The sequence below is a fragment of the Cibotium barometz genome, chromosome 40 (genome assembly GCF_041138505.1).
Source record: "Cibotium barometz isolate CiBa-2024 chromosome 40, ASM4113850v1, whole genome shotgun sequence".
NCBI lineage: Eukaryota > Viridiplantae > Streptophyta > Polypodiopsida > Cyatheales > Cibotiaceae > Cibotium > Cibotium barometz.
The window spans coordinates 40,766,388-40,791,864 of NC_141085.1; the positions used below are offsets into that span (position 1 = coordinate 40,766,388).

The 25,477-nt window shown below is 43.9% G+C and overlaps 1 protein-coding gene across 1 annotated transcript; it reads left to right on the forward strand.

Moving 5' to 3' along the window:
- On the forward strand, positions 1 to 19,594 carry LOC147615501 (uncharacterized). Its single transcript, XM_086779602.1, has 5 exons — positions 1 to 300; positions 1,619 to 3,355; positions 3,865 to 3,978; positions 4,163 to 4,312; positions 19,001 to 19,594. The coding sequence occupies exons 2-5, from the start codon at positions 2,051 to 2,053 to the stop codon at positions 19,154 to 19,156; spliced, it is 1,725 nt and encodes a 574-aa protein (XP_086635728.1). The 5' UTR covers positions 1 to 300; positions 1,619 to 2,050; the 3' UTR covers positions 19,157 to 19,594.
- Positions 19,595 to 25,477: the final 5,883 nt, after the last annotated feature.

Consider the following 25,477-nt stretch of genomic DNA (forward strand, 5'->3'; position numbering starts at 1 on the left):
GAGTACTATTGGCCAGTAACTAAATGAGGCATTAAGTCGTCTCTCTTTATTTCTTTCTGCACGATTCTTCTCTTCTGGCGATTGGATTCAAGGGTTTCCTGTTTCGCGCGAGGATTCTCGTCGTGTTATTTGCAGGGATAACTTAGTTCTCCGTCATCGCCATATTTGCGACTTGAAGCGTTTCTTCGCATCGCCATTTCAGATCTTCTCTGCAGCGCATCTCCTGTCTGTGTTTTAGGGTTTCCTTACAGGCTCTCTCGCAGGGAAACGTTGCCCACGATTGGAATCTTCTCCACAGCGGTGAGCCCCCTTTCTATACTTGTTTTGAACCAGAGAGACAAATTTGTATTGATTTTTGGCAGTTGGGAAATCTGCTTTCATAGGCACAGTTTGCCATTGTTTCTTCTTGCATGCACAGCAATACATTTTAACAGTTTCTTAACTTTGAAATAAAAACAACAGTAGATACCTTCTCTCTTTGTCTCCAAGGTCAATTTGTTAACATTGGTAAGGATGCGATCTTAACCATCCTCAAATTTGTCTCTCAAAATTTTAGTATTTCAAGTGGACCATACTATTTACATCTGAGAAGCATCGTAGGGCCACACATGTTTCCGTTGCACACATGCATGTGTGTGTGTGTGTGTGAGAGAGAGAGAGAGAGAGAGAGAGAGAGAGAGAGGTGCACATGCACAAGAGCAAGCACACATGCACTCACACGCTGCACACACACACACACACACACAAAAACACACCCACCCCCCCAGCCCCCACACCCACCCACCTCGAAACTCTGAAATTCTAAGGCCTGTAACATGGGCATCTGGCATATGTTTAGGGAGCATGCAAAGGGAGCACCTGGCATGCGTTTGTGGAGGGGAGGGTGGGAGGGAAGCCTCTTTGTTGCAACCAACACATGCCACACATACTCTTGTGCCATCTGAAATGCAAGCGCACACACGTTTTCGTGCATCCACAGCTACAGAAATGATATGGCAAAGCATATAGTTCGTAGTCAATGAAATTTGTGAGATGGATCATGGGAGGGTGAGCTTTCCAGCAGCTTGATTGATCTTTAAGACTGAGGCTGGATGTGGGTAAGCTGGCAGGCTGATAAAGTCAGAGGGGTGTCTGCTGATGCTGTGGCAAGAAAGGCACAACTTGGAGCCACTTTTTTAACACGGGGAGTGATGTCCTTTCCCTTTGTAAAGTTCCATAGGACTCGTAGGGCTGTCACAGTCTCTACTCCAAGTATACTTAGAATCATTCGGTTGACTTGGAACTGCTTAGAGGAGAGAGATGGAAAACTATGCATGAAGAGCTAATGGAAGTGATGTGTAGCCTGGATGCTCAACTGCTATTCTGCCCTTGGAGAGTGCTACATTGCAGAACTTGTGATGTTTTTGGATGGTTTTCAGGAATGGTTATGCTTGTTCATGATTAATGGCAGTCCTATTTAATGATTTTTTTCTGATTGTAATGCTTTCTTGTAATTTCTGATGATAGAGTTGGTGATTTGAAGGTTTGTGAGTAGACTTATGGAATTAAGATTGCGTTTTGGTTTTTGTTTAAGAACCTGAACTTCTCATTGGTATATATTGCTTGTTATTTGTGGCAGTCACGGGGAAAATGTCTGCAAACAAACAGAGAAGATGAAGCTGTTTGATCTGTGGAGTGGTATGAATGTCTTGTGCTGTAGGAAGCTAATTCCACTTATGAGGAGCTGACAAGAGCTTGCAACTGTGGGGATAGATATTGCTTGTTATTTGTGGCAGTAACGGAGAAAATGTCTGCAAACAAAGCAGAGAAGATGAAGCTGTTTGATCTGCGCAGTAGTATGAATGTCTCATGCTATAGGAAGCTAATTCCACTTATGAGGAGCTGACAAGGTCTTGCAGCTGTGGGGCTATATATTGCATGCACTCTTGTTTGTGGTCTGGGTTGAAGAAATTATCTGGGGACATTGCTGAACAGTTAAGAAAGTGGGTTGTCGCTCCAAGCAAAGACAAGGCTGGGTCAACCTTCCTAGCAGGAGGGGTACCCTGGAACAATGCTTCATTACCAAAGAAATTATGAAACATTGCCAACTGACAAGAGGGATGAAGCAGCATCATCAGTATTGAAATGGAAATCAATGTTATCAAGCAGGCAGTTTGGTAATGCAAATATGAATGGGTCAGTTGGCAAATACAGTGGTTGCTCACATGAAAAACATGTGGAAAAGGTGAGTGTTTTTCAAGAACAAAATGATAGGCCAGGTAGCTCTACTAGGCAAAATGCAGAAGATGTGATTGTCATTGAGGATGATGAGGACGGTGGAGAGGTAGAAAACCATGGGGCTTTTGTTGAGGTGGATTATTCTGATGAGGATCTGGACAGTGATGCTGGCTCAAGGAGATCCAGCAGCTCGTCTGATTGGGATAGTAGTGATGACTCCAGTGCTGCTACTTCAGATGTTTCTGGTAGTTCTGATGATGAAGAGGACTGCCTTGTCATGGAGTGTGGTCCAAGTAGGCCCAGACCTGCATATGGTCCGTTTGATTCAGGTGAAAGAATCCTCTCAGGCAACTCATCTGACTGTGAAATAATTGCAGAACAAGAATGGGAAGAGGCTGCCCTCAGAAAACGCATGGGAAATGTGTCGAATGTTTCAAGACGCACATCAGAAAATGAAGGGAGCACAAGGGTCTCAGATCCAGTCGAGATTGCAAATGGGAACCAAAAAGTGCATTCTAGTCCTGTATCTTCAGTGGCTCTGATGCATGTAAAGGAGAGGACAGAACTGTGTGTAGTGGTTGATCAACAAGATCAAACTCCTGATCCAAGACCAGGATATGCAGCAACTCTTTCTGGGCAGGAGGCTTCTTTACTAGGTAACTTTGCCCGAACTTTAGGTGATGATGCAGTCTCTTTGAATCAGGGGGGGGAACCTGATGCAGTGCTAAGAGTTTTCGATGATGCTTCGAGCAAAAGTGTGTTGCCATCTAAGACACAGGTGTTTGATAGCCATGTAGAGGAAAGTCAAGGAATTGCAAATCCAATGTTTGTCAGCCACACAGAGCAAAGAGAAGCTGCTGAAGCAGTTGGAAATAGCTGCGCAGAACCTAGACCAGCTGCTGAAACAGAGCTAAAGTCAATGGAACATAGCTATACAGAGCAAAGACAAGCTGCTGAAGCAGTTGCAAATTCAACGACTGATGGCCATACAAAGCAAAGACAGGCTGCTGATGGACTTGCAAATGCAATTAATGAAGGTCATGTTGTCATTGATAGAGAAATACTGAAGGAAACTGACGAGTTTCGACATGCAGATGAGGAGGAATGGGCTCGGCGCCAACAGGAGCTTCAACGGCAGGTTAGAGTTTTTCCATTACAGGTCACATTTTTTGTGCCAATGACCTCTTTGCTAATCATTTTGCACATCATTTGCATGGTGCATTACTATGAGAGTGCCTTCAAAGTCTGCAAGATGATAATTTGCCATATTAGCGGTCGGTTGTGGAGATTTCTTTTAAAGTTTTCGTCGAAGATGTAGCTAGCTGGTGTATATTAAATTTTTATATTCAAAGTGGTGCAATTTTCCAACCAGCTACTATGCGTTCACGCTCTCTTTCGTGCTAGCCATCATTATGGCCTAGTCTGCCCTTCATCTCCAAAGAAGTGATAAAATCCATGTTTGATGGTTTGTCTATGAAGGTTCTTCTACTATAGTGACATCTTTATGCATTAACCTGCTGTCTATACCTACTCTTGGGCGCTCATGATGTGAGTGGGGATGTCATAGCACACAGTCTATGCTATGCATGAAGGACCTTCTAAAATGATTTTACTTTTACAAAAACAGTTGTGCTGTCATTGTGACAGGCACAGGAAGCTCAACGGGAAAAGAAAAGGAGGAAGGTGGAAGCTGAACGAAAAATAGAGATGGAGTCTCGGCAGAGACAGAGGTTAGAGGAGATCAGACAGAGTCACGAGAAGGTAATTGATGGTTAGCTTTGGTATGTCAGTCTACATAGAAATTCCTAATCAAGAAGGCATGTCGTTTAAGAAAGAGATTAAGGCTTAATTTGCTTGCAAAGGCATGAACAGGATTAATGTCAAATTATAATATGGGTTGGCTGTTTCTTTTGTTGAAATTCGATTGTTGTAATGGGTTGTTCAGGAGGAGCAAAACTTGGGCTACAAAGAGCAAGTTCAGGGTCAGGTTAGGGCTGAGCTTGAAAGAGTTGCTGCAACTTGCAAAGACATGGCTACCCTTCTGAGGCGACTAGGAATTCCAGTTGATGGAGGAATCCTTCCAACAACTCAGCAGGCAAGTTGCAATCAAAGCTGGTACAATCCAATGTGGATGTGGTTGATGTTTTGTAATGCATGCTTGTTTCTCCGTTTTTTTTTGCTATGATTATCTGGCATTGCCAAAATCCTTATGTCTTCAAATGTTTTTACTGCTGAAATTGGGCTTGTAAAACCAAACGTGCTTTGCCCCCATGAGCAAAGACAAAGGATGGTGGCTGCTCCAAGTGTTCTTGTTTCGCATGCTGAGTGTTTATTTTCCACTCTCTCTTGGACCTATCTGCATCTTGCTCCTTTTGATTGAATTTGCGTTGTGTGACCTCTTTAGACTCTGTGGGCAGTTACTTTAGCTACCTCCACTTTGGTCATTACCCTCTTCTTCCATGTGTCCATAGTGGTGAATGTCACAGTTGTGTTACATTGTCCCCCCATTGAAACTGCAATTTTCCTCAAATGCATAGCCTTGTGATAGTCACACAAAAAATGAGATATCAAGCTCAAGTGTTCTCTCTTGCGATCTTGAATGAAGCTTTGCTTTTTGGAAAATTTACAATCCCCCTTCACATGGTCAGCTCAAGAACGTACAATTGTACCTCCCAGTGAAGCAGTTGCTCACGCACCTCTTGATGAAGCACGTGCAATCCATGAGAATCCTCCTCCTGTGCAAGCACCTATTGCTGAGAACCCACATTCGCATGTTCTTGATGAGAACTGATAAGAATCCACTGGAGTGTGAGTGAAGTGTACGCAATTCTTCAAGGCAATTGCTATGATGGATCCCCAAAAGACAAAAGCAATCCTTTCGATGAAGTGATGATTGTAGATGCTGCTTCTCAGAATCTCTTACTGCAACGCACTTCAAGTTGTACTTGATTTCCTTTCCACACTAAGACCAACAGCATAATCATAAGTAATCATGCTTATGCATAGTATGCATGTTGTTAAAAAGCAAGCTCAAGAGAGTGTGTTAGCTTTATTTTTAGAGAAAAGCAAGTTTTTACTTTTGGAGGAAAGCGAGGAAAGCGATTTGCTTTTTTGTAACTTGTATATGTATGGTTGTCAAGTGCATAATAAAATAAGCGTAGAAGGTACAAGCTACTTGTCCTCTTTCGTATAACATTTGTATCAGAGCCAGTCGCAAAGCGAAGATCGGATGTGAAGAAGAAGGCGCGCGACGGAATAGATAGTGTTTGGTCGGTGCTAGTGAGGACGGTTTTGTGTGCCGTAGACAATGCGTATAAGCACTTTGCGTGGCTACGATGACAAGCTTCAAGGCTTGGTCATCTTGGCTAGCTCATGAACAAGTGATTGCTCTGTTGGCTGGTGCAGGTTTGAATCTTGTCGTCGGCGCACTTTTGTGGAGTTTGGTATACCTTGTTGTGTCTTGGTGCGGTGTTGCTTTTGGCAGTGGGTGGTTATGTTTAACCGCGTAACATGCGGAAGCTTACAGACAGGATTATACTTCGGATAACGAATATTCAGCACCTTGGTTCCTGATGATTTGCATAATGTTGTAAGGATATGTCCACATGGCATCCAAGTGCGGAATGCACGTGACGTCCCCTTCTGCTTAACTTGACGGAAGCTGCATAGCCTCCGGATAGTGAGTGATAGTCATTGCAGAATTCTTTGTCAAGCCAAACCGCTTCGTGTGTCCCTCGGTCTTGAAACTTCGTGAGGAAGTGTGTGTTTCGGCTAGAGCCATGCTTGAAGCGGTGTATAAGGGTTGCGCTTTGTCTTTAATCTCTAAAAGGATTGAACCTGCATATGGTTTTAGCCAATTGACATGGAACACATTGTGCATCGTCCAGCTCGGAGGTAACTTCACCGACACCTCATTGATAGGAAAAGCTCCAAAGCTTCTGAAAGATAACTTTGGGCATCGCTTGCTCACTTGTTTTAGCCATCCAAAGATAAACCCAATCTCCTTCTGGGAACTTCACATCCCTTTGGTCTTTATTGGTGTTACATGCGGAAGCTCTGAGAGTCTTCTTTCAGTCCTAAACACCACTTAGAACATGCTGATGCAAAAACGTAGACAGAAGGGAGAGAAGAGAGAGAGAGAGATGGCTGGAAATTCAGTATATTCATATGGTACAAAAAGGTACATAGGTTCTTGCAGCCATGGGTAACACTCAAAACAGTCCTAAATACTGGACCCACTCCATAAGGGAGTGAATGAATCCAACTATGTTATATAGGCCTCTTGGACGAATAGAGTGCTGGCCGACTGGACATGTTCTCCATAAAACACAGCTCCGACCTGTTCCATGCAGTCGACAGTCCACGTGTGCAGCCGACAGGTCATCCTTGTCCTTCTCCTAGTCCACACTTGCCAATCTGCACTTCATGCTCCAAAATCCTTGGTTCTAATTTCTTTTTCCGGCTGCCCCTTCAGGATTAGCTCCAGAGAATGTCCATGGCAAAACTTGCACATGACATCCCCCTCTGCTAAACTTGATGACGGGATTCCAACCTGTTCTTGGATGACTGTCATCATCCCATTGTGTGCTCGGAGTCCCTCTGTCATCCATCCATCTTTGGCAACCCTTTTCATTGAAAACCCGGCCCGGCCTCCAAAACCACTCAAACTCTGAATAAGATCTATGCATCTCTTCCATCGAGCCCCCAATCCGTTCTTGCCCCGTCTCTGAACACCGTCTTGGTCTTCATTCTTGAGAAATGAGTCTGGCACTCTCACTCCACCCCTTGGAGGATCATCCTCCCTTGGAACCGTTGCCGGAAAGCCTTTCCTGGCTCACAGCATTGCCATCCCCTTTGGGCTTTGTGGAACACCACCAACCAACCTCTTGTGAGCTCTTCTCGGTCTTGTGTTCCTTGCCTTGGGCCTTGTACTTGTGCACTGTCTTGTACCTTGGACTTGTACACCTTCATATGGGTCTGAATCAGTGTTTAGCCTTGCTGAGCCTGATGCTTTGATACCAATGTTACATGCGGAAGCTCTGAGAGTCTTCTTTCAGCCCTAAACACCACTTAGAACATGCTGATGCAAAAACATAGACAGAAGGGAGAGAAGAGAGAGAGAGATGGCTGGAAATTCAGTATATTCATAGGTTCTTGCAGCCATGGGCTGCCTTCATGAAAAGGTGGAAACACCCAAAACAGTCCTAAATACTGGACCCACTCCATAAGGGAGTGAATGAATCCAAGTATGAGCATCTGTGCCTTTATATAGGCCTCTTGGACAAATACAATGTTGGCCGACTGCTGGTCGGCCAGCTGACTAGACATGTTCTCCATAAAACGCAGCTCCGACCTGTTCCATGCAACCGACAGTCCATTTGTGCAGCCAACAGGTTATCCTTGTCCTTCTCCTAGTCCACACTTGCCAATCTGCACCTCATGCTCCAAAATCCCTGGTTCTAATCTCTTTTTCTGGCTGCCCCTTCAGGATTAGCTCCAGAGAATGTCCATGGCAAAACTTGCACATGACAGTTGGCCTGTCGAGTGTAGGTATCCTGCACTTTAGCGAACGTATCTTTGACTGATTCCAAGATCTCCTGGTCTTACCGTCAATTTGTTCACTTCAAGGATTGAAGACTTACCGGTCTGGGAGACAAATTCGTCACAAAATCCATAGATATATCGTGGAAATTTCTTTTGGGAATGGATAAAGGATGTAACAACCCTATTTGGAGCTCTTACTTTTTGACAAACGTCATAGCGTTGCACATGAGTGAACACATCTCGCCTCATTCGTGGCCAATAGTATTGCCTTTCGAGCTTCTCCAAAGTTGAATTCGACCATCGGTGATGGGGTCATTGGTGTTATGGAGAAGAGCTGCCTTGAACGACTTCATGACATAAAGGCTGTTAGACTATTGTGCATTTCAGTGTATTGGGGCTATGCCTATTTTATGGGTTTTAAGTCGTGAGGCTGTCGGCCAGCTCTACATGCAGTCGACCAGCCTCCCTGCATCACTATACAAGGAGCCTCCTCTTATTCACTTCTATCATTCAATCCTAGCACAATTGCAACACTCTCTTGCCATTGTAAAGCTTCATGCTATAATAAAAGGTCTTTCCTTGTTTATGCTGCGGCTTGTGCATACTCCAACATGGTCCTTCTTGTTTAGATATGTCGATGTGGCATCCAAGTGCGGGATTCACATGACATTCCCTTCTGCTTAACTTGATGGAAGCTACATAGCCTCCAAATAGTCCGTTAATAAAGCCGGATGGTCGCCGAAGAACTCTTTGTCAAGCCATACCGCTTCGTGGGTCCCTCGGTCCTAAAACATTGTGAGAAACATTCTCTGTCTTCGGCATGAGTCATGCTTGAAGGGGTGCAAAAGGATATGTTCTAGAACCATCACTTCAGCTTCATCAATGATATTTGGTTCCGCTTCGTCTTTCTTTTCTGAAGGGATTGGACTTGCATACGGTTTTAGCCAACTGACATGGAACACATCATGCATAATCTAGCTCGGAGGTAGCTTCAACTTCATTGAAACCTTGTTAATCTTTCTTTGGATGGGAAAAGGTCTGAAGCTCCTGAATGATAGCTTTGGGCATTGCTTGCCCACCTGTTTCAATCTTTGCTTCATGATCCGAAGATAAACCCAATCTCCTTCCGAGAACTTCATATCCCTTCGGTCTTTGTTGGCTTGTCGAGTGTAGGCCTCCTCCTTTAGCCAACTTATATTTCACCGACTCCGAAATCTCTTGGTAAGACTATCATTTTGTTCGCTTCAAGTATGAAGACGAGGTTCTGGTCAATAGTAACTGGAATGGGTCTTCCAAACGTTGCTTCATATGGAGTCTTGCCAATAGCTAAAGAAAAGGAACAATTCAAAACAGCTTGAACTAAAGGCAAATATGATTCCCACTTACGTTGTTGATCGTGGACATACTTCAGCACATCAAAGGTCAATTGCTTGTAGATTTTTGTCTGGCCATCAGTTTGTGGGTGAAAAGCATTGGAAAAATTCAATTTAGTACCAAAGTTATTAAACAATGCCCTCCAAAAATGACTTGTAAACTTGGCATGTCGGTTTGACACTATGGTCCTAGGGATTCCGCCAATTGGGTATCAATGCCGAATGAACAAATGGGCAACATCCTCGGCGGTCACATTGGCCCTGCAAGGAATAAGCATAACAAATTTGCTAAATCTATCAACAATAGTCACGCACTGAGTATTACGCTTACCTGGACTGGGAGGCAGATTCGTGACAAAATCCATGGATATATCTTGGACAGGTCCTTCGAGAATCGGTAAAGACTGCAACAACCCTATCTTCTTTACACAAGGAGCTTTCACTTTCTGACAAATGTCACACTGTTGCACATGTGCAAACACATCTTGCCTCATTCTTGGCCAATAATACTCCTGTTCTAACTTCTTCGGAGTCGATTGAATTCATGTCCTGATGACCACCAATGATGGTGTCATGGGTATCATGGAGAAGAGTTGCCCTGAACGTCTTCATGAGACAAAGTTGGCCTTCGTAGAAAAGCCAACCATCGCGTATCAAAAAGTGGCATGGTCATGTGGCATCCAATGCCTGTTCCCACCATGTACCGATTTCCTTGGAATCCGCCTACGTGTGCTTCATGTCATCTAGTCCCGTAGTAGCGAGGTCGAGTCTAGTGGTGTGAATCAAAGTCACTTGTCCCTTCTTGCTTAAAGCATCAGCCACTGGGTTGGCCTTTCCTGGAAGGTACTCGATCATGCCACCAAATTGCTGGAAGATTTGGCTCCAACGGTGCTGTCGGTCACTCCACTGTGTGTTTGAAGCTAGCGTAATGCTTGATGGTGAGTGTGAACCTCAAATTCACGGCCATAAAGGAAATGCTTCCAATGTTTCAAGGCTTGAATGACTGCTAAGAGTTCCCGATCGTAGACCGAGTCAGCAGGCAGTAACTTATGAGACATGTAAGCTATTGGATGGCCATTCTGTTGTAATACACCTCCAATTGCGATGTTACTCGCATTGGTGAATGATCACTTGGAATGGCTCGTCCCACGAGGCAAACGCTAGACAAGGCGCTTCTGACAAAGCCACCTTGAGGTTCTTGAATGCCTCGAGTGCTTGTGGAGTCATTCGAATCCGTTGCCTTCTAGTCTTGACACCCTTTAGCAGATCGGTGAGATCTGTTGAGAGGTCAGAAAATTTGTCTATGTGGGTGGAGCATGCCTGGCATATACCCACAAAGGATCTTATGTCAAACGCAGTCTGTGGTACTTACCAATTGACAATCTCGGCCACCTTGGCTGGATCAAGTCGGATGCCCTCGGCATTGATGATGTATCCAAGGTAGTGAACCCGGAACAAATAAAATTCCGACTTCTTCTGATTGCGTAGAGCTTGTTGCTTTCCAGCAACTTAAGGGCTTTCTCAACATCAAGTCATGCTGCTCAATGGTAGCTGAAAATACCAGTATGTTGTCCAGAAATATGAACACACTTTCCTATTAAGTCCCTGACCACACGCATCATCATGCGGTTGAATGTGGCTGGGGCGTTCGTCAAGCCAAAAGGCATGACAACAAATTCATAGTGGGTCCGTTCCGTATGGAAGATTGTTTAGGGGATGTCCCCCTCAACAATCCTCACCTGGTGGTATCCACTCTTCAAGTCTAGTTTCAAGAACACCTTGGTCCCATTCAGCCTCTCGAGAATGTAATCTATTCGAGGTATCGGGAACTTACTCTTAATAGTCATTGTATTGAATGCACAATAATCGACACACAATCGAGAAGACCCATCCTTCTTCTTGGCAAATAGGATCGGAGCTGCAAATGGTGACACACTGGGATGTATGAAACCAGATTGCAATAGTTCTTGGAGTTGGCAGTCCAACTCCGATTCCATTGTCTTTGAAAGGCAGTATGGAAGCTTGCTTGGGAGATCTGAGCCTGGGAGGAGGTCTATTATGTGGTTATTTGGTGTGGACGGGGGGAGTTGGGTAGGGAGATTGTCCAGAAGAAAAATCTTCTGGAACTTGTCATGGAGAACCTAGTACTTCTTTGAAGCCTTGGCCATCGTCTGGGCAGTCTGGATGTAAATCATCGCACATTGTGCACCTTTCTTGATTTTCCTTTAGCCTGTAAATGGCTTATGAGAGGAAAGTTTGGGATTCTTGGCTCACACTTAATGGTCACTGGGGCTTTAGACACATTTTGATTAATCATGAAAGTGTGCTTGTTCCACTTGATATCTGGAAGGAACTTGTGAAACCATTGAATTCCCAAAATTATGTTTGCTCCTCCTACAAGAGGGGCAACCATAAAATCATGTACAAACTCTATGCCTTGAATGACTAATTTAGCACTCTGAGCTTCAAACTTGATGCTTGTCGTCATGCCTATGCTAAAACCCTCAACTTTCTTGTCCACCGAAGTCAAGACGAAACAGGCTCGCCGAGTGGCTTGTTCGGTGACCACATCCTCCATGTTGCCGCTGTCAAACAAGACGACTCTTCTTTGGCCACCTATGTAGCCAAAGGTCTTGAGCAATTCGTTGCGCTCATACTACTGGTCATGGGTGCCCTTTTGCTTCTCTTCGAGCTCTCGACTAACGATTGCACCAATCAACTGAAGCATTGGGATCCGAAGAACTAGGGGCAGCCGCTGGGGTCTGTCTGGGAGCTGGGCTCACCACTGAAGCCGTGGAGGCTGGGGTGGTTGTTTGTGGAGTGGTAGTCTTCTTAGGGCACTCCCTAGAATTGTGCCCTTTTGTATGACAAAAGAAGCACCTACCTACCTTCTTGTACTGAGCTGTCTCCTCAGCACTCAATTTACCACCTGTCTTGCCTGCCTGAGCTTTCTGGTTTGGAGTAAGCTTGGGCGCATTAGTCGAGTTCTTGGAGCCAGATGCTCCCGAGCTCTGTCCTAGGGAAGACCCCGTTTGGTTCTGGCCTTTCCCCCCCAAGGTGTTAGCCTTGGGAGTAGGAGGTTGGGAAGTCTTGGGCTTTCGCCATTGTGCTTCATTTCAGCACTCTATGCAAGCGAGAGTGCGTCTTCGAAGGTAACCGATTGGCCTAAACATACACACCTCCCGTTGGATTTGCGTGTCAAGGCCATAAAGGAATTGGCCTTTCTTGTCCTTGTGAGATGAGCCCAATTGCAAACATAAGCTTGAGATTTTATTGGCAAACTGAAGGACTGGTTGCGCGTTTTGACGCGCTTCCCTAAACTCGTCTTCAAGTCGCCCAAGGTAATGGGGCAGTAGAAACCGTCGCTTAAGGTCGAGGACCAACTCGTCCCAAACATAGGTTGCCATATCTAATCTGGTGTGGGCATGAGCCCACTGGATCCACCAAGGAATGGCCTCACCTTTCAAGTACCAACTAGCTAAGATCACTCTGTCAGTATCACTTTTTTTAATTGCGACAAAATATGCTTCAAACTGATGCAACTAGGAATAAAGAGTTGTGGGATCGAGGTCACCATTATACCTATTGAAGTTCATTTTCTTGGGAAAATGACTCAAGGAAGCCGCCGGTGTCATTCTTGCGTTCAAAGCCGCAAGGTATCTTTCGTGTTCCACGTGTCGCTTGGCGTCGTCTTGTGCAGCAGCACGGGCTATTGCCGCACGGTCTTCCATCCGTCGAATCTCCAATGTACGCATCTGCAGCTCGAGCAAAGAACTCGGCTGCGGTCGTGACCCTTCAAAGGGTCATTTTGTAGAGGATCTGGAATCTGGGAAACGGAAGGAGAGGGAGGAGGAGACGGAAAAAGAGGAGCTGGAGAATGGGTGCGCTCTTCCAAGGCCAAGATCTACGCCTTCTGCTCTTCCAATTTGGTACCCTGTTCTGCGATTGCTCGCATCATCTGTTGGAACATCTTTGTGACACTCATGCCTGAAGCCCTAGATGGACTACCTGGTGCACTTTGGTCCCAAGGTAGTCATTCTCTCTCGTCGTCGTATCTCACCATAGTAGGAAAATGCACTAACTTTCTGGAGCACAATTTGACCATCCACTGTGTGTGGGGGAGACTTCCGGAGGCTGAAAACTTCGAGGGACAGGAGTCACACTGAAAGGGGGTGGTCCACCGGAGTCTAGAAACCAACCCCACGAGCGAGAGAAATTTTGTTTCTTTTTTTTCTGGTTTTTCTGGCTGAATCTTCACACTTGAAGAGGCTCTGATACCAATGTAACATATGGAAGCTTCGGTGTCAAATCGGTAACTTCAATGCTCAGAATTCAGCAATCTTTCACAATGAAAATAACGCACAAAACTGAGGTAGATGTGCAGAAAAGAGAGAGAGAGAGAGAGAGAGAGAGAGAGAGAGAGAGAGAGAGAGTAGGAGAGGACACAGTATTGGGTCCCAAATACCCTCTGTAGGGCCCCCACCACGAATGGTGTATTTGCTTTATTAGAATGATGCAAATCAGAAAATATAGATTTAACTTTTGACTTGTTTTGGCTGAGGTAAAACCCCTGCTCTTGACCTTCAGCTTTCACCCTTTGCGTTAGCTTCTTCCTTGGCTGTCCGGGCCCTTGAGATGCTTCAGCACTTTGTGAATGATGAGATGGAATGACTGAAAACGTGGCTGGCCTTTTATCCTTTCTCAAGTACCCGGTCGGCCAGCAGCCTGAAGTCGGCCAGCATTAAATGCTCACGACTAGCAGAAAATAGCAATAAAAATGTTTTAAATGCCTTCACACTTCTGCAAGTGGACCGGCCACTTTGCACATGGGCTATGGGCTGGCGGGTAGCCTGTGTGGGCTGTCCCACACCTGGCCGACAGCCCTTGTAGGGCCTGGGGCCCAGTCCACTGGCTGCCAACTGGCCATACACCTCCCCCATGCCCATCTCTACATGCAAAACCTACATGCCTCCCCATCTCTACATGCAAAACCTACATGCCTACTTAGAGGTCTTGCATTGAGTAGCACACCAGATACACAGAACATCTGACATTCCAGAGGGAGACTCACAGCGCGGACTGGCACTGCTTCATGTGCAGGACAATGCACACTTGACTTTGGATGCATAGAGTGGAACCCTGGCTGACTCATCCCGGACTGGGCTCTCCAGGTCTTGCACCACCTTGTTCAGATATGTCCACGTGGCATCCAAGTGCGGGATGCACGTGACATTTATGTCCCATCTCTTGGCTTTCAGCTTTTGTTAGTGCATGAGGTTTGCAAGACTAGCATGCAGTGGTGTTTGATGAGCATTTTGTTGCTATCCGAGACAAAGTAACAAGCTAGGTTGTTTGGGAAGGTGGAGTGGAGAATGGGATCTAGAAACTCTCAGCGCTCTCTTCTCTTACAGGTACTTAGCTCGGTGATTTGTGGCATTTTCGTTATGGCCACTTGAATGTGGATGCACTGCGGTGGGCTGTCCGGGACCAAAGGGTGGATGGCTTGCCATATGTTGGCAGCAGGTAGGGACATTGTAGTTCTTGCATTCGTGGGAAGCAGCATAGGGAGTCTTTTCCGAAGTTGGCTACTAGGCAGGCCTCGAAACCTCTGGAGTTGGTTCACACTAACTTATGTGGGCCCATACAGATCCCATCTTTGGGAGGATTCTTGTATTTCATGCTGAGTGTGGATGATTGTAGCAAGTTCACATGGCTGTATTTTCTTTCGCAAAAGGTCCAAGCCTTTGCTCAGTTCAAGGATTGGTATGCTTTGGTGGAAAAGGAGTTTGGATTGCAGGTGAAGATCGTTCGGGCTGACAAAGGGGGGGAGTTCTCTTCCAATGCTATTGTGCGGTTTTGTGCGGAGAATGGCATCAAGAGGGAGTTGGCTAATACAGGGTCTCCTTCAAAGAATGGAGTGGTTGAGCGAAAGAACAGGACTGTGGTGGAGATGGCAAGGACGTTTTTGGAGCATCATGATCTTCCTCGTCCACTTTGGGAAGAGGCTGTGGCTACGGCTGTCCATATCCTCAACCGATCTCCGATGACTGCAATGCTTAAAGTGACACCATTTGAGGCTTATTTTGGCAAGAAACCAGATGTGTCCCATTTCTGTGTTTTTGGGAGTGATGCCTATGTTCAGATTCCGAAGAAGCAGAGGGGGAAGCTTGACTCCAAGTCCCAGAAGCTTGTTTTTGTGGGATATAACTCTCTTTCCAAAGGCTACAGGTTATATAACCCAGAGCGGAATGAGGTTGTTGTCAGCAGAGATGTTGACTTTGATGAGCATGTTCTAGCTTCCACTGTTGAGGAGCCACCGCTTCTTGGAGAGCCAGATGAGTATGAGGATGATTCTCGGGCTATTGTTCCAACTAGCCAGTCTCAGTCAATAGTAGAGGTTGAACCTGAGGTTGGAGATTTACCACAACAGCAGCAAGCAGCAGGAGGCACCACGTTCTGCTCGGGTACCAAAGTGGTTGTTGGATACCATTCGAGAGTCAAGTGTGACAGAGTATCCTTCCAAGTGGACCACAGAGGATGGATCTCAAAGATCACATAGAGTTTGTGATAAAAGGCAATCAGAGGAGCTTTTATAGGTAAACTATGCATTGATGTCTCGTATCATTTGGGACAAAGAGCCTTCTTCAGTTAAGGAAGCTCTTTTCCAGGAGACTTGGAGGAAAGCCATGCAAGTGGAACTTGAAGCCATAGAGAAAAATAGAGCTTGGGAGTTGGTTTTGAGGCTGTCAAAACAGTCAGTCATTGGTGTCAAGTGGGTCTACAAGACCAAGTATACGTCCGATGGGTCCGTGGACAAGCACAAGGCTAGACTTGTGGCTAAGGGCTATGCTCAGCGGCCAGGCGCGTCGACTATGAGGACACTTTTGCACCGACGGCTAGGACGACTACGATTCGGATAGTTCTTGTCTTTGCCTCTTCCCAACAGTGGTCGGTGTATCAGATGGATGTGAAATCTGCGTTCCTGAATGGTGACTTGCAAGAGGAGGTGTATGTTGAGCAACCTGTAGGTTTTGAGGTTCCGGTTTACAGGTTACGAAGGCCTTGTAGGTCTTAAACAGGCTCCCAAGGATTGGAATCAGAAGATTGATTCTTTCTTTTTGAGAAAGGGTTTCTAGAGATTAGTTGCAGATTCGAACTTGTATAACGTTGTATGATCACATTGATTATCCTCTATGTGGATGATCTTATTCTCACTGGTGGTCATGTGGAGCACATAGCTGTGACTAAGGCTACCTTAGAGGAGTTTGAGATGATGGATTTAGGCTTACTTCATTTCTTTTTGGGATTGGAGATTTGGTAGACTCAGAGGGGGTTCTTTGTTTCTCAGCAGCGGTATGTTCATGAGTTGTTGGAGGCCTTTGGGATGGCGAACTGCAAGCCTATTCCATCTCCAATGGACCCGAATACCAAACTTACTGTTCATGATACTTGTGAGCATGTTGATGCGTGCTTGTATCGGAAGCTTGTCGGTTCATTGATTTGGTTGCTGAACACGAGATTGGACTTGAGTTTTCAAGTGGGGCTATTGAGCTCATTTATGCAGACACCTTTGAAGACTCATTGGGACGCAGGATTGCGATCCTGCGGTATCTGCAGGGTACGAAGGATCTTGGACTCTTTTATAACACTGGAGGGGGAACGAAGGACCGAGTCAGTCTCCGAGGTTGGAGCGACTTTGATTGGGGAGGAGATCCAAACACGAGGAGATCTACTTCAGGATTAGGCTTTGCCCTTGGCTCAGGAGCGATTTCTTGGAGCAGCAACAGGTAGCCAACTATTGCCTTGTCTTCCACTGAGGTAGAGTATCGGGCTGCTTGTGCTGCTGCTTGCGAGGTGGTGTGGCGGACTAAGCACATAGAGATACAATATCACTTTGTTTGTGAAAAGATATTGGCTGGTGACATCTTGCTAGTCTTTTGTTCGACGGAGGACAATGCGGCGGACCTCTTGACGAAGCCTCTACCTCAGCAGATGCTCTGTCAGCACTCTAGCTCATTGGGGTTGGCTCCACATGCAAGAGCCGAGAGGGGGTGTTAGCAGTCATCTCTTGTTTGTACGAAATTACACTGTAGGGAGTGAGGGACAGTGTTGTGGGTGTGCCCGCCCGTGTGTGAGTTTCTCCATTTTTTCCTCATTGTCCATTTTCCCATTTTAGCTAGTCGTGGGGCGCTATCTTTTTTACTTGGTCGGCTGTAGGTGTTTTGCTAGCTAGGAGGAGCCGACTGTGCTGTTCGACCAGGTTAGATGCTGGCCGACTAGGTATATCCTAATCGTGGGCTCTTCTTATGGGGTTGTTGGCCCGATTTGCAGTGGCTGACCAGCAGCCCCTGCCCATATATATTGGGCTCCCACATCATTGTTGTCAAATCCCCATAGGATCACCTCGTAGAACGCTCCTGACACAAGACTCGAAACCTGCAAAACAAACCAAGCAACGTGAAGGGGGTGCAGGCCTGACTCACCTCCCAACCTTGACAGCCGTGGGCTTGGCCGTGGGCAAGCCCACAAGTCTTGGCTGTCCCCACCGAGCCACGAGCTAAGCTAATTAGTTGGACGTGCCGACCAATCTCTACCTCGTGACGTCCCATACCGCCACGAAGCTACCCTCGTGAGCCTCGAGATTGCTACCGTTCTTGGTTGCATAAAGCAGGTGCATGTCTGCACTAGATCCAGGCTCCTGACCATAGAGCTCTCACAAAGACACGCGAGACTCTATGAACTATTGACTAACCTTGGCCACCCTTTTATAGGCTCTTGGCCGGTCACCGGGCGTCCACACTTGGGAACCCGCCCGTCCATACTTGGGTGCCCGCCCCTTAGTCTATCCCTAGCCAAGCTCGCCAATTAGCCTGCCTAGCTTCAAGCTTCCCCAAACCTCGAAGCTAGTCTTGTGTGTGTGTAGCACACGGTAGATACACACTGTGCACATGACATATTGTCAAATCCCCATAGGATGACCTTGTAGAACGCTCTTGATACAAGACTCGAAACCTGCAAAACAAACCAAGCAACGTGAAGGGGGTGCAGGCCTGACTCACCTCCCAACCTTGACAGCCGTGGGCAAGCCCACAAGTCTTGGCTGTCCCCACCGAGCCACGAGCTGAGCTAACTAGTTGGACGTGCCGACCAATCTCTACCTCGTGATATCCCATACCACCACGAAGCTACCCTCGCAGGCCTTGAGACTGTTGTCGGTCGGCCTTGGCTGCATAAAGCAGGTGCACGTCTGCACTAGATCCAGGCTCCTGACCATAGAAAACTCACAAAGACACGCGAGACTCTATGAAAACTATTGACTAACCTTGGCCACCCTTTTTTAGGCTCTTGGCCGGTCACCGGGTGTCCACACTTGGGCGCTCGCCCGTCCATACTTGGGTGCCTGCCCGTAGTCTATCCCTAGCCCAGCTCGCCAATCAGCTTGCCTAGCTCCAAGCTTTCCCAAACCTCGAAGCTAGTCTCGTGTAGTACACGGTAGATACACACTGTGCACATGACAATTGTTGTACCAGATATCGTGTATAAAGCAGAGTTTATACAGCATTTCTCTCTCCAGCACTTCTGCGTTTTTCTCTCTCAGGTGTTTGTCTCATTTCTGCTGCTCATTCCGACAAAGTCCGCCTTGGTGTGCCAGGAAGGCAGACTGGTGTGGGTAGCCCTTCTACTGTTCAAGAGTGAGGCCTTTTTAAGAGCTTTATGAATGCACATGAGGGGGGTATGTTCAATCAGTAGGGAACACAGCAATCTTATTGGTGTAATTTTTTTAAAATAAATTTGCTCCTTTGAGTAACAATTAACCTTGGTGTTGGTCCAGCAATCAGTTGATGTTCTGTTACTGGCTATGGCAGGTGAATGCGGCCTATAAGAAGGCTCTTCTTCGCTTCCACCCAGACCGTATGGCTAAAAGTGAACCTTTGCATCAAGTGGAAGCAGAGGAGACTTTCAAATTGATATCAAGGATGAAAAGCACTTTGCAACCAGTTTCCCTGAGAATGTTTTCATAGAGTACAGAGTACCTTTCAGCTCACAAAAGTATTTAGTAACTTGTATAATTGGTTTCAGATCGAGTAAATACTGGGTTTACCAGACTTTTTGGGCATTGCCTGGTTTTGATGCGTTGTCCTTATTTTTGTGAAGAATCTTTGGCCATTTTTCTTGTGTGTGTGCATGTGCGTGGATATCAGTGGAATTCACTAGCACAGCTCAGTCAAAGATGAGAAGAGGTCAGAGCAGCACACATGACAGGAAATGGGCAGTATTTTCAGGACAGGCTCTCTTCAGAGAGTTCAGGAAATGGAATCGAACTGACCCCACCCCCCCAAGTGATATACGTGTACTAGGTTTTGCAGACCTTAGGCTTTCCTTTTCTTTTCGGTGATTTATGAGGGGACCTTTTATGGTATCCACTTTGTACTGGTTCCTTGGTTCATATTTGGCAACCCATAGTCTGTGTGTGTGTGAGCTCTCTCTCTCTCTCTCTCTCTCGCATTGTTGTGGATTTTCAGAAGCCTGAACCAAAGCCGTAACGGAAAAAAACTCAACAATCACATCTGGATGATCGTTCTTCATAGAGTTGCTAGTTGATCGGTACTATATTTGTTCTCTTTGCTAGATCATGGACTTAGCTCAAGACTGACATGGTCTTTATGATATGTACGTTGTTTTGTAGGTCATTTTGAGCTTAGTATACTCTCTCTCTCTCTCTCTCTCTCTCTCTCCCCCCCCCTTGCTCATTCAAATTCATACATTCAATTATTGTATATTTGTATATATACCCTTTACACACTTCAGAGTCACTTTTAATCATTCACTCCTATTTATTCTCTCTCTCTCTCTCTCTCTCTCTCTCTCTCTCTCTCTCTCACACACACACACACACACACACACACACACACACACACACATGCGCAGTGGTTTCACTCCTTTAAGTGAAACCACTGCTTCATTAAAATGTACATGGCACCTTGAGGTATGGAAAAGGGAGCTCTCCAAGATCAAAAGAATCTCTGAGAAATTGATATAGTGATATATGGAAGAAGAAAAAGGGTTGACACATGAACAACCGAAAAAAGTAGCTGATTTCGGATATGGTAGATAATCTAGAGTGCCCAGAATTTGGTCCAATCTAGAAAGACTTCATAAGCTGGCAATGATGGAGAGTCAACCAAAAAACCAAAACTCTCTCCCAAAAAATTTCCCTAAGAACCTTTCTTGTATGTGCCTTGACAATTTGTCGAGGAGGGCTCGAGAGTGGAAGCAGTATCACAGAAGATGTGGCACTCTCACGTGGGTGAGAGCATCGCCTATGTGAGGTTGAAGCAATGTGTGCCTATAATAATCGTTGCTTCAAGGGTAATTTTATCTTCTATATCTATTTGGTGTCGCTTTTCACTAAGGCAAGGCTTTAGACATTCTCCATGGATGATTTGCATGCTTATGAATCGTGGGAGGGGAGGCAGGGTGCATTTATGCCCTAGAAATTGTGGGTTGATGAAAAGGAAGTTGCTTGTATATCTACGAAGTTGCATGTCAAAAAGCCAATTTTTGAGTCGATTGCTGCCTTTTTTTGATAGTCTCCGAGTCGGCCTACTTCTTGTAGCACAGGCGCTAGCTTAGTGGTTGCACCATCTCCATAATGACCCTCCAAATTGATCGATGATGTAGTTCCAATGACAATGTCTGATTGCTTGAGGGAACGAAAAAACCATACCATGCTCATCAAAACATCTTGTATGTAGCGAATTCTAATCACGGAAAGGTTATAGGCCTTCCTTGGTTGGGATAATGCAAGACGCACTTCAAACATTCTACTCCAATGAATGCTCTCCATAGTCAAAGAGTTTCCCTGGTTTGGGGCTTGCTCGACCAACGTAGGTGGTCTAACAAAGCTTTCCAATCTTGAATGAGAGCAATAGCATAGGGAGAATTTGTGATTTTGCTGTTAAAATGTCCAAAAACTATATCATTCATACTGGGTGACCCAAAGTCCATATGCTTCTGTTTGCATGGAGACGCACAGATTGTCCAACATGTGAGCCACAAAATTGTGTAGAACCATCACCTTCCTCGTGAGGACATGATAATGGATATTGAAAATATTAAGCCACCATGCATCTTAGGCAAGCAAACCAATTCTTTCTTCATCAGATGAATGTCTTTTTTGTCAGCTTTTGTTTTCCATAGGCATTTTAGGGCTTTAGACATCAAAAGGTCAATCCGTATGTGAGACCAAGGTAGCAAAGGGAGATCGAATTGCACATATGCCATGATTATAGAGTGCACTAGTCACAGACGTACATGTAATGGCCATGTAGATAGCTTCCAATATTCACCAATAATCAATTTTGTGATGTAGCTTTTGCATCACCCACTCACTCTGTTCTTTGAGTGTTCTTTGAGGGAGGTCTCCCATCCAATGGGATAGCAAAGATGTTTGACTATCTGATGAGGTGGCACAATTTACCCTGACCAGAGTAATCTATGCCAATCATAATTTTTAAGTGGTAACAACTTTGATTTTGCGAAGTTGACATTTAGCCACGAAGCCAACCCATAAATTGACAAAGCTTGCATGAGAACCCTCACATCAGATTGTGTTCCAAGGAAAAAATAAAGAATCATTTGCATAGGCTTGAGCCATAAACTCGTTTCCATCCCCCATGGAAATTCCATGTAGCAGGCCATCTTGTGACAGCTTATCCATCTACAGGTGCATCGGATGCGTAGCAATGGCATATAGCAAGGCAATGAGAGGACAATCATGTCTGATTGATTTGCCTAACTTCTAGGGAGCTGAAAGTTCTCCTTTTAAAATGCATTTCATTGTACCTTCTTGATATAGTCAGGAAAATAACCATTTTCATTTTGCACCCAAATCCCATTCTATCCCATCACATATGCTATGAAATCCCATTGAACCCGACTAAATGAGCTGGCGCTATAACTATGCCAGTCTTTAGTAATCCAAAATGGTTGTCCACATGGCCTATCATCCCACTAGCTGCATATCACCCATAATCTCATCAACCATGCCAGTGGTGTAGATGCAAAAGCTATCACCTAAGCGGGTCATCAATGTCCGCCGTAGCACTAGTTTAGCTTGATATCTCAACACTCTCCCTCGAGCTTAACTCCATACACTGCACTCCAAGTAAGCTCCTAAACCTGTGGATCTTCTCTGTGCTCAATGCCTTCGTGATGAAGATGTCAGCTACTTGATCCTGTGTGCTGACATATACCAGATCTACATCTCCTGCTAAAATCTTCTCCCTCACAAAGTGATAATGCACCTCAATGTGCTTCATTCTAGCATGATATATTGGGTTATTGGCCAACTGTATGCTGCTCATGTTGTTATAATATATGACAATTACCCTATCCACCACCCACGAGCTCTCCCATGTCACCAAAAAAGTAGCTTTTGAAACCAAGATACCTCACAAGCTGCCATAGCAACACCCCTGTACTCTGCCTCTGTACTCGACAAGGCAACTGTTGGCTGCTTCTTACTGCTCCAACAACTCACTGCAACACTCCCAAATGAGAACATCAAAACCATCAAGGTATTTTTTGCTCTTAAAAAAATGAGAATTGATTAGATTAGAGTGCTAAATTAATCTTGGGTTAAATTCTAAGTAGAATTAGAATGCAAAAATTAAAAAATGGTCAGCCATACAAAGGAGGTTATGGGTAAAATTTTCTTAAATTTTGTAGAAATAAGTTTTATCTTTATGTTATTCAAAAAGAGTAATCCCCTTCGTTTGTGTATTCTAAAAGTGTTATTTTCATTCTATGCATAGAAAAATACATATTGGATATTTTTTTATTATAAAAGTGTAATTTTTATTAGATTTAAATTCTATGCATAGAAAGATGCATATTGGATATTTTTTTATTATAAAAGTGTGATTTTCATTAGATTTAAATTCTATGCATAGAAAGATGCATATTAAATATTTTTTATTATAAAAGTGCGATTTTTATTAGATTTAAATTCTATGCATAGAAAGATGCATATTGGATATTTTTTTATTTTATAAAAGTGTGATTTTCATTAGATTTAAATTCTATGCATAGAAAGATGCATATTGGATATTTTTTTATTATAAAAGTGTGATTTTCATTAGATTTAAATTCTATGCATAGAAAGATGCATATTGGATATTTTTTTATTATAAAAGTGTGATTTTCATTAGATTTAAATTCTATGCATAGAAAGATGCATAAAGAAATCCATTTTTATTTCAAAAGACTTATTCTCATTTTATGCATAGAAAGATGCATAAAGGAATTCATTTTTATTTCAAAAGAGTTATTCTCATTTTATGCATAGAAAGATGCATAAAGGAATTCATTTTTATTTCAAAAGAGCTGTTCTCATTAATTTTGATTTTATGCATAGAAAGATGCATAAAGGATTTCGTTTTTATTTCAAAAGAGTTATTCTCATTTTATGCATAGAAAGATGCATAAAGGAATTCATTTTTATTTCAAAAGAGTTATTCTTATTAATTTTGATTTTATGCATGGAAAGATGCATAAAGGAATTCATTTTTATTTCAAAAGAGTTATTCTTATTAATTTTGATTTTATGCATAGAAAGATGCATAAAGGAATTTGTTTTTATTTCAAAAGAGTTATTCTCATTTTATGCATAGAAAGATGCATAAAGGAATTCATTTTTATTTCAAAAGAGTTATTCTCAATAATTTTGATTTTATGCATAGAAAGATGCATAAAGGAATTCATTTTTATTTCAAAAGAGTTATTCTCATTATTTTGATTTTATGCATAGAAAGATGCATAAAGGAATTCGTTTTTATTTCAAAAGAGTTATTCTCATTAATTTTGATTTTATGCATAGAAAGATGCATAAAGAAATTTATTTTTATTTTGAAAGTGTTATTTTTCTTAAAATTAAATTTATGCATGAATAGATGTATAAAAGGATTTTTATAAAAGTGTTATTCCCACTGTAGTTGATTTTTATAAAAGAATGAATGGATGGATAGATGTGATGTGAATCAGATAAATGTGAATAAATGGATGGATAGATGTGATGTGAATCAGATAAATGTGAATGGATGGATGGATGGATGTGGATGTATGTGAAGAATGGATGTGGATGTATGTGAAAGAATGGATGTGGATGTGGATGTATGTGAAGAATGGATGTGGATGTATGTGAAGAATGGATGTAGATGTTTGTATGTGAAAGGATGGATGTGAAAGGATAGATGTGGATGTGTATGTGATAAGTATGGATGTAGATGTATGTGGAAGAATATATGTGGATGTGAATGTGATGGATATGAACGAGAATTGAGACGATGAGATGCGATGTAAATTGGATAGATATGAATGATAAGGGATGTGAATGAATGTGATGACAGGAGAATCGGGATGAGAATGAATGATATGAGATGTGAATGAATGATATAGGATGTGAATGAATGTGATGACATGTGAATCAAGATGTGAATGAATGATAAGGGATGTGAATGAATGTGACAGACTGTGAATCGGGATGTGAATGAATGATAAGAGATGTGAATGAATGTGATGGCACATGAATCGGGATGAGAATGAATGGTATGGGATGTGAATGGATGTGATGAGATGTGAATCGGGATGTGAATGAATGAGATGTGATGTGAAATGGATGTGATAAGATGGGATGTAAAGTGGATAAATGTTAATGAATGTGATAAGATGGGATGTAAAGTGGATAGATGTTAATGAATGTGATGTGATGAGATGTATTGGTAAATACGAGTGGATGAGATCTGATGAGGTTAATTGAGAAAAGAAGTGTTGAGATGGAAAATGATGTGATTGGAGGAGAATATGAATGCATATGGAATTAATGTGGATTAAGTAATATAGATTGATGTGGAAAGATGAGAGTTCGTTATAGAAATTGTATTTATGAACTATTTTTAAATGACTGTTTTATGTCAAGAATGCTTGGGGAAGCATTTTGACCATCTTGTGAATGAGGTCGTAGAGACCTAGCTGATAAAGTTGCAACAACTGATGGAGAGTCAATGGAGGACGTCTCGCGTAGCCAGGTCGGCCGAGGTCTTGACTAGCCTCAGTTCGATTTAAATGGTGAGCTTTCGGTACGGTGGATGAGGGACCAAGGAAGCGGCCTATGAGTGAAGCACTAGGTGACCTGCGAAGGATTCTAGAGGGTGCTGACCATACAGTGCTCGGGCTCTGGGTCGCCAAAGATATCCACAAGTACGTCGGGGAAGATATTGGAATAAGGAGTAAGAGTTGTTTTCTGAATTTGGGCATGGATCTGGTTAATTGACCTTGCTAGT

Bases quoted from the DNA above. Each gene is read 5' to 3' on its own strand.
- LOC147615501 (XM_086779602.1), top strand. From the start codon at position 2,051: ATGCTTCATTACCAAAGAAATTATGAAACATTGCCAACTGACAAGAGG. The intron at 3,356-3,864 runs GTTAGAGTTTTT...TCATTGTGACAG, and splicing joins AACAGGAGCTTCAACGGCAG to GCACAGGAAGCTCAACGGGA. The intron at 4,313-19,000 runs GCAAGTTGCAAT...TGGCTATGGCAG, and splicing joins TCCTTCCAACAACTCAGCAG to GTGAATGCGGCCTATAAGAA.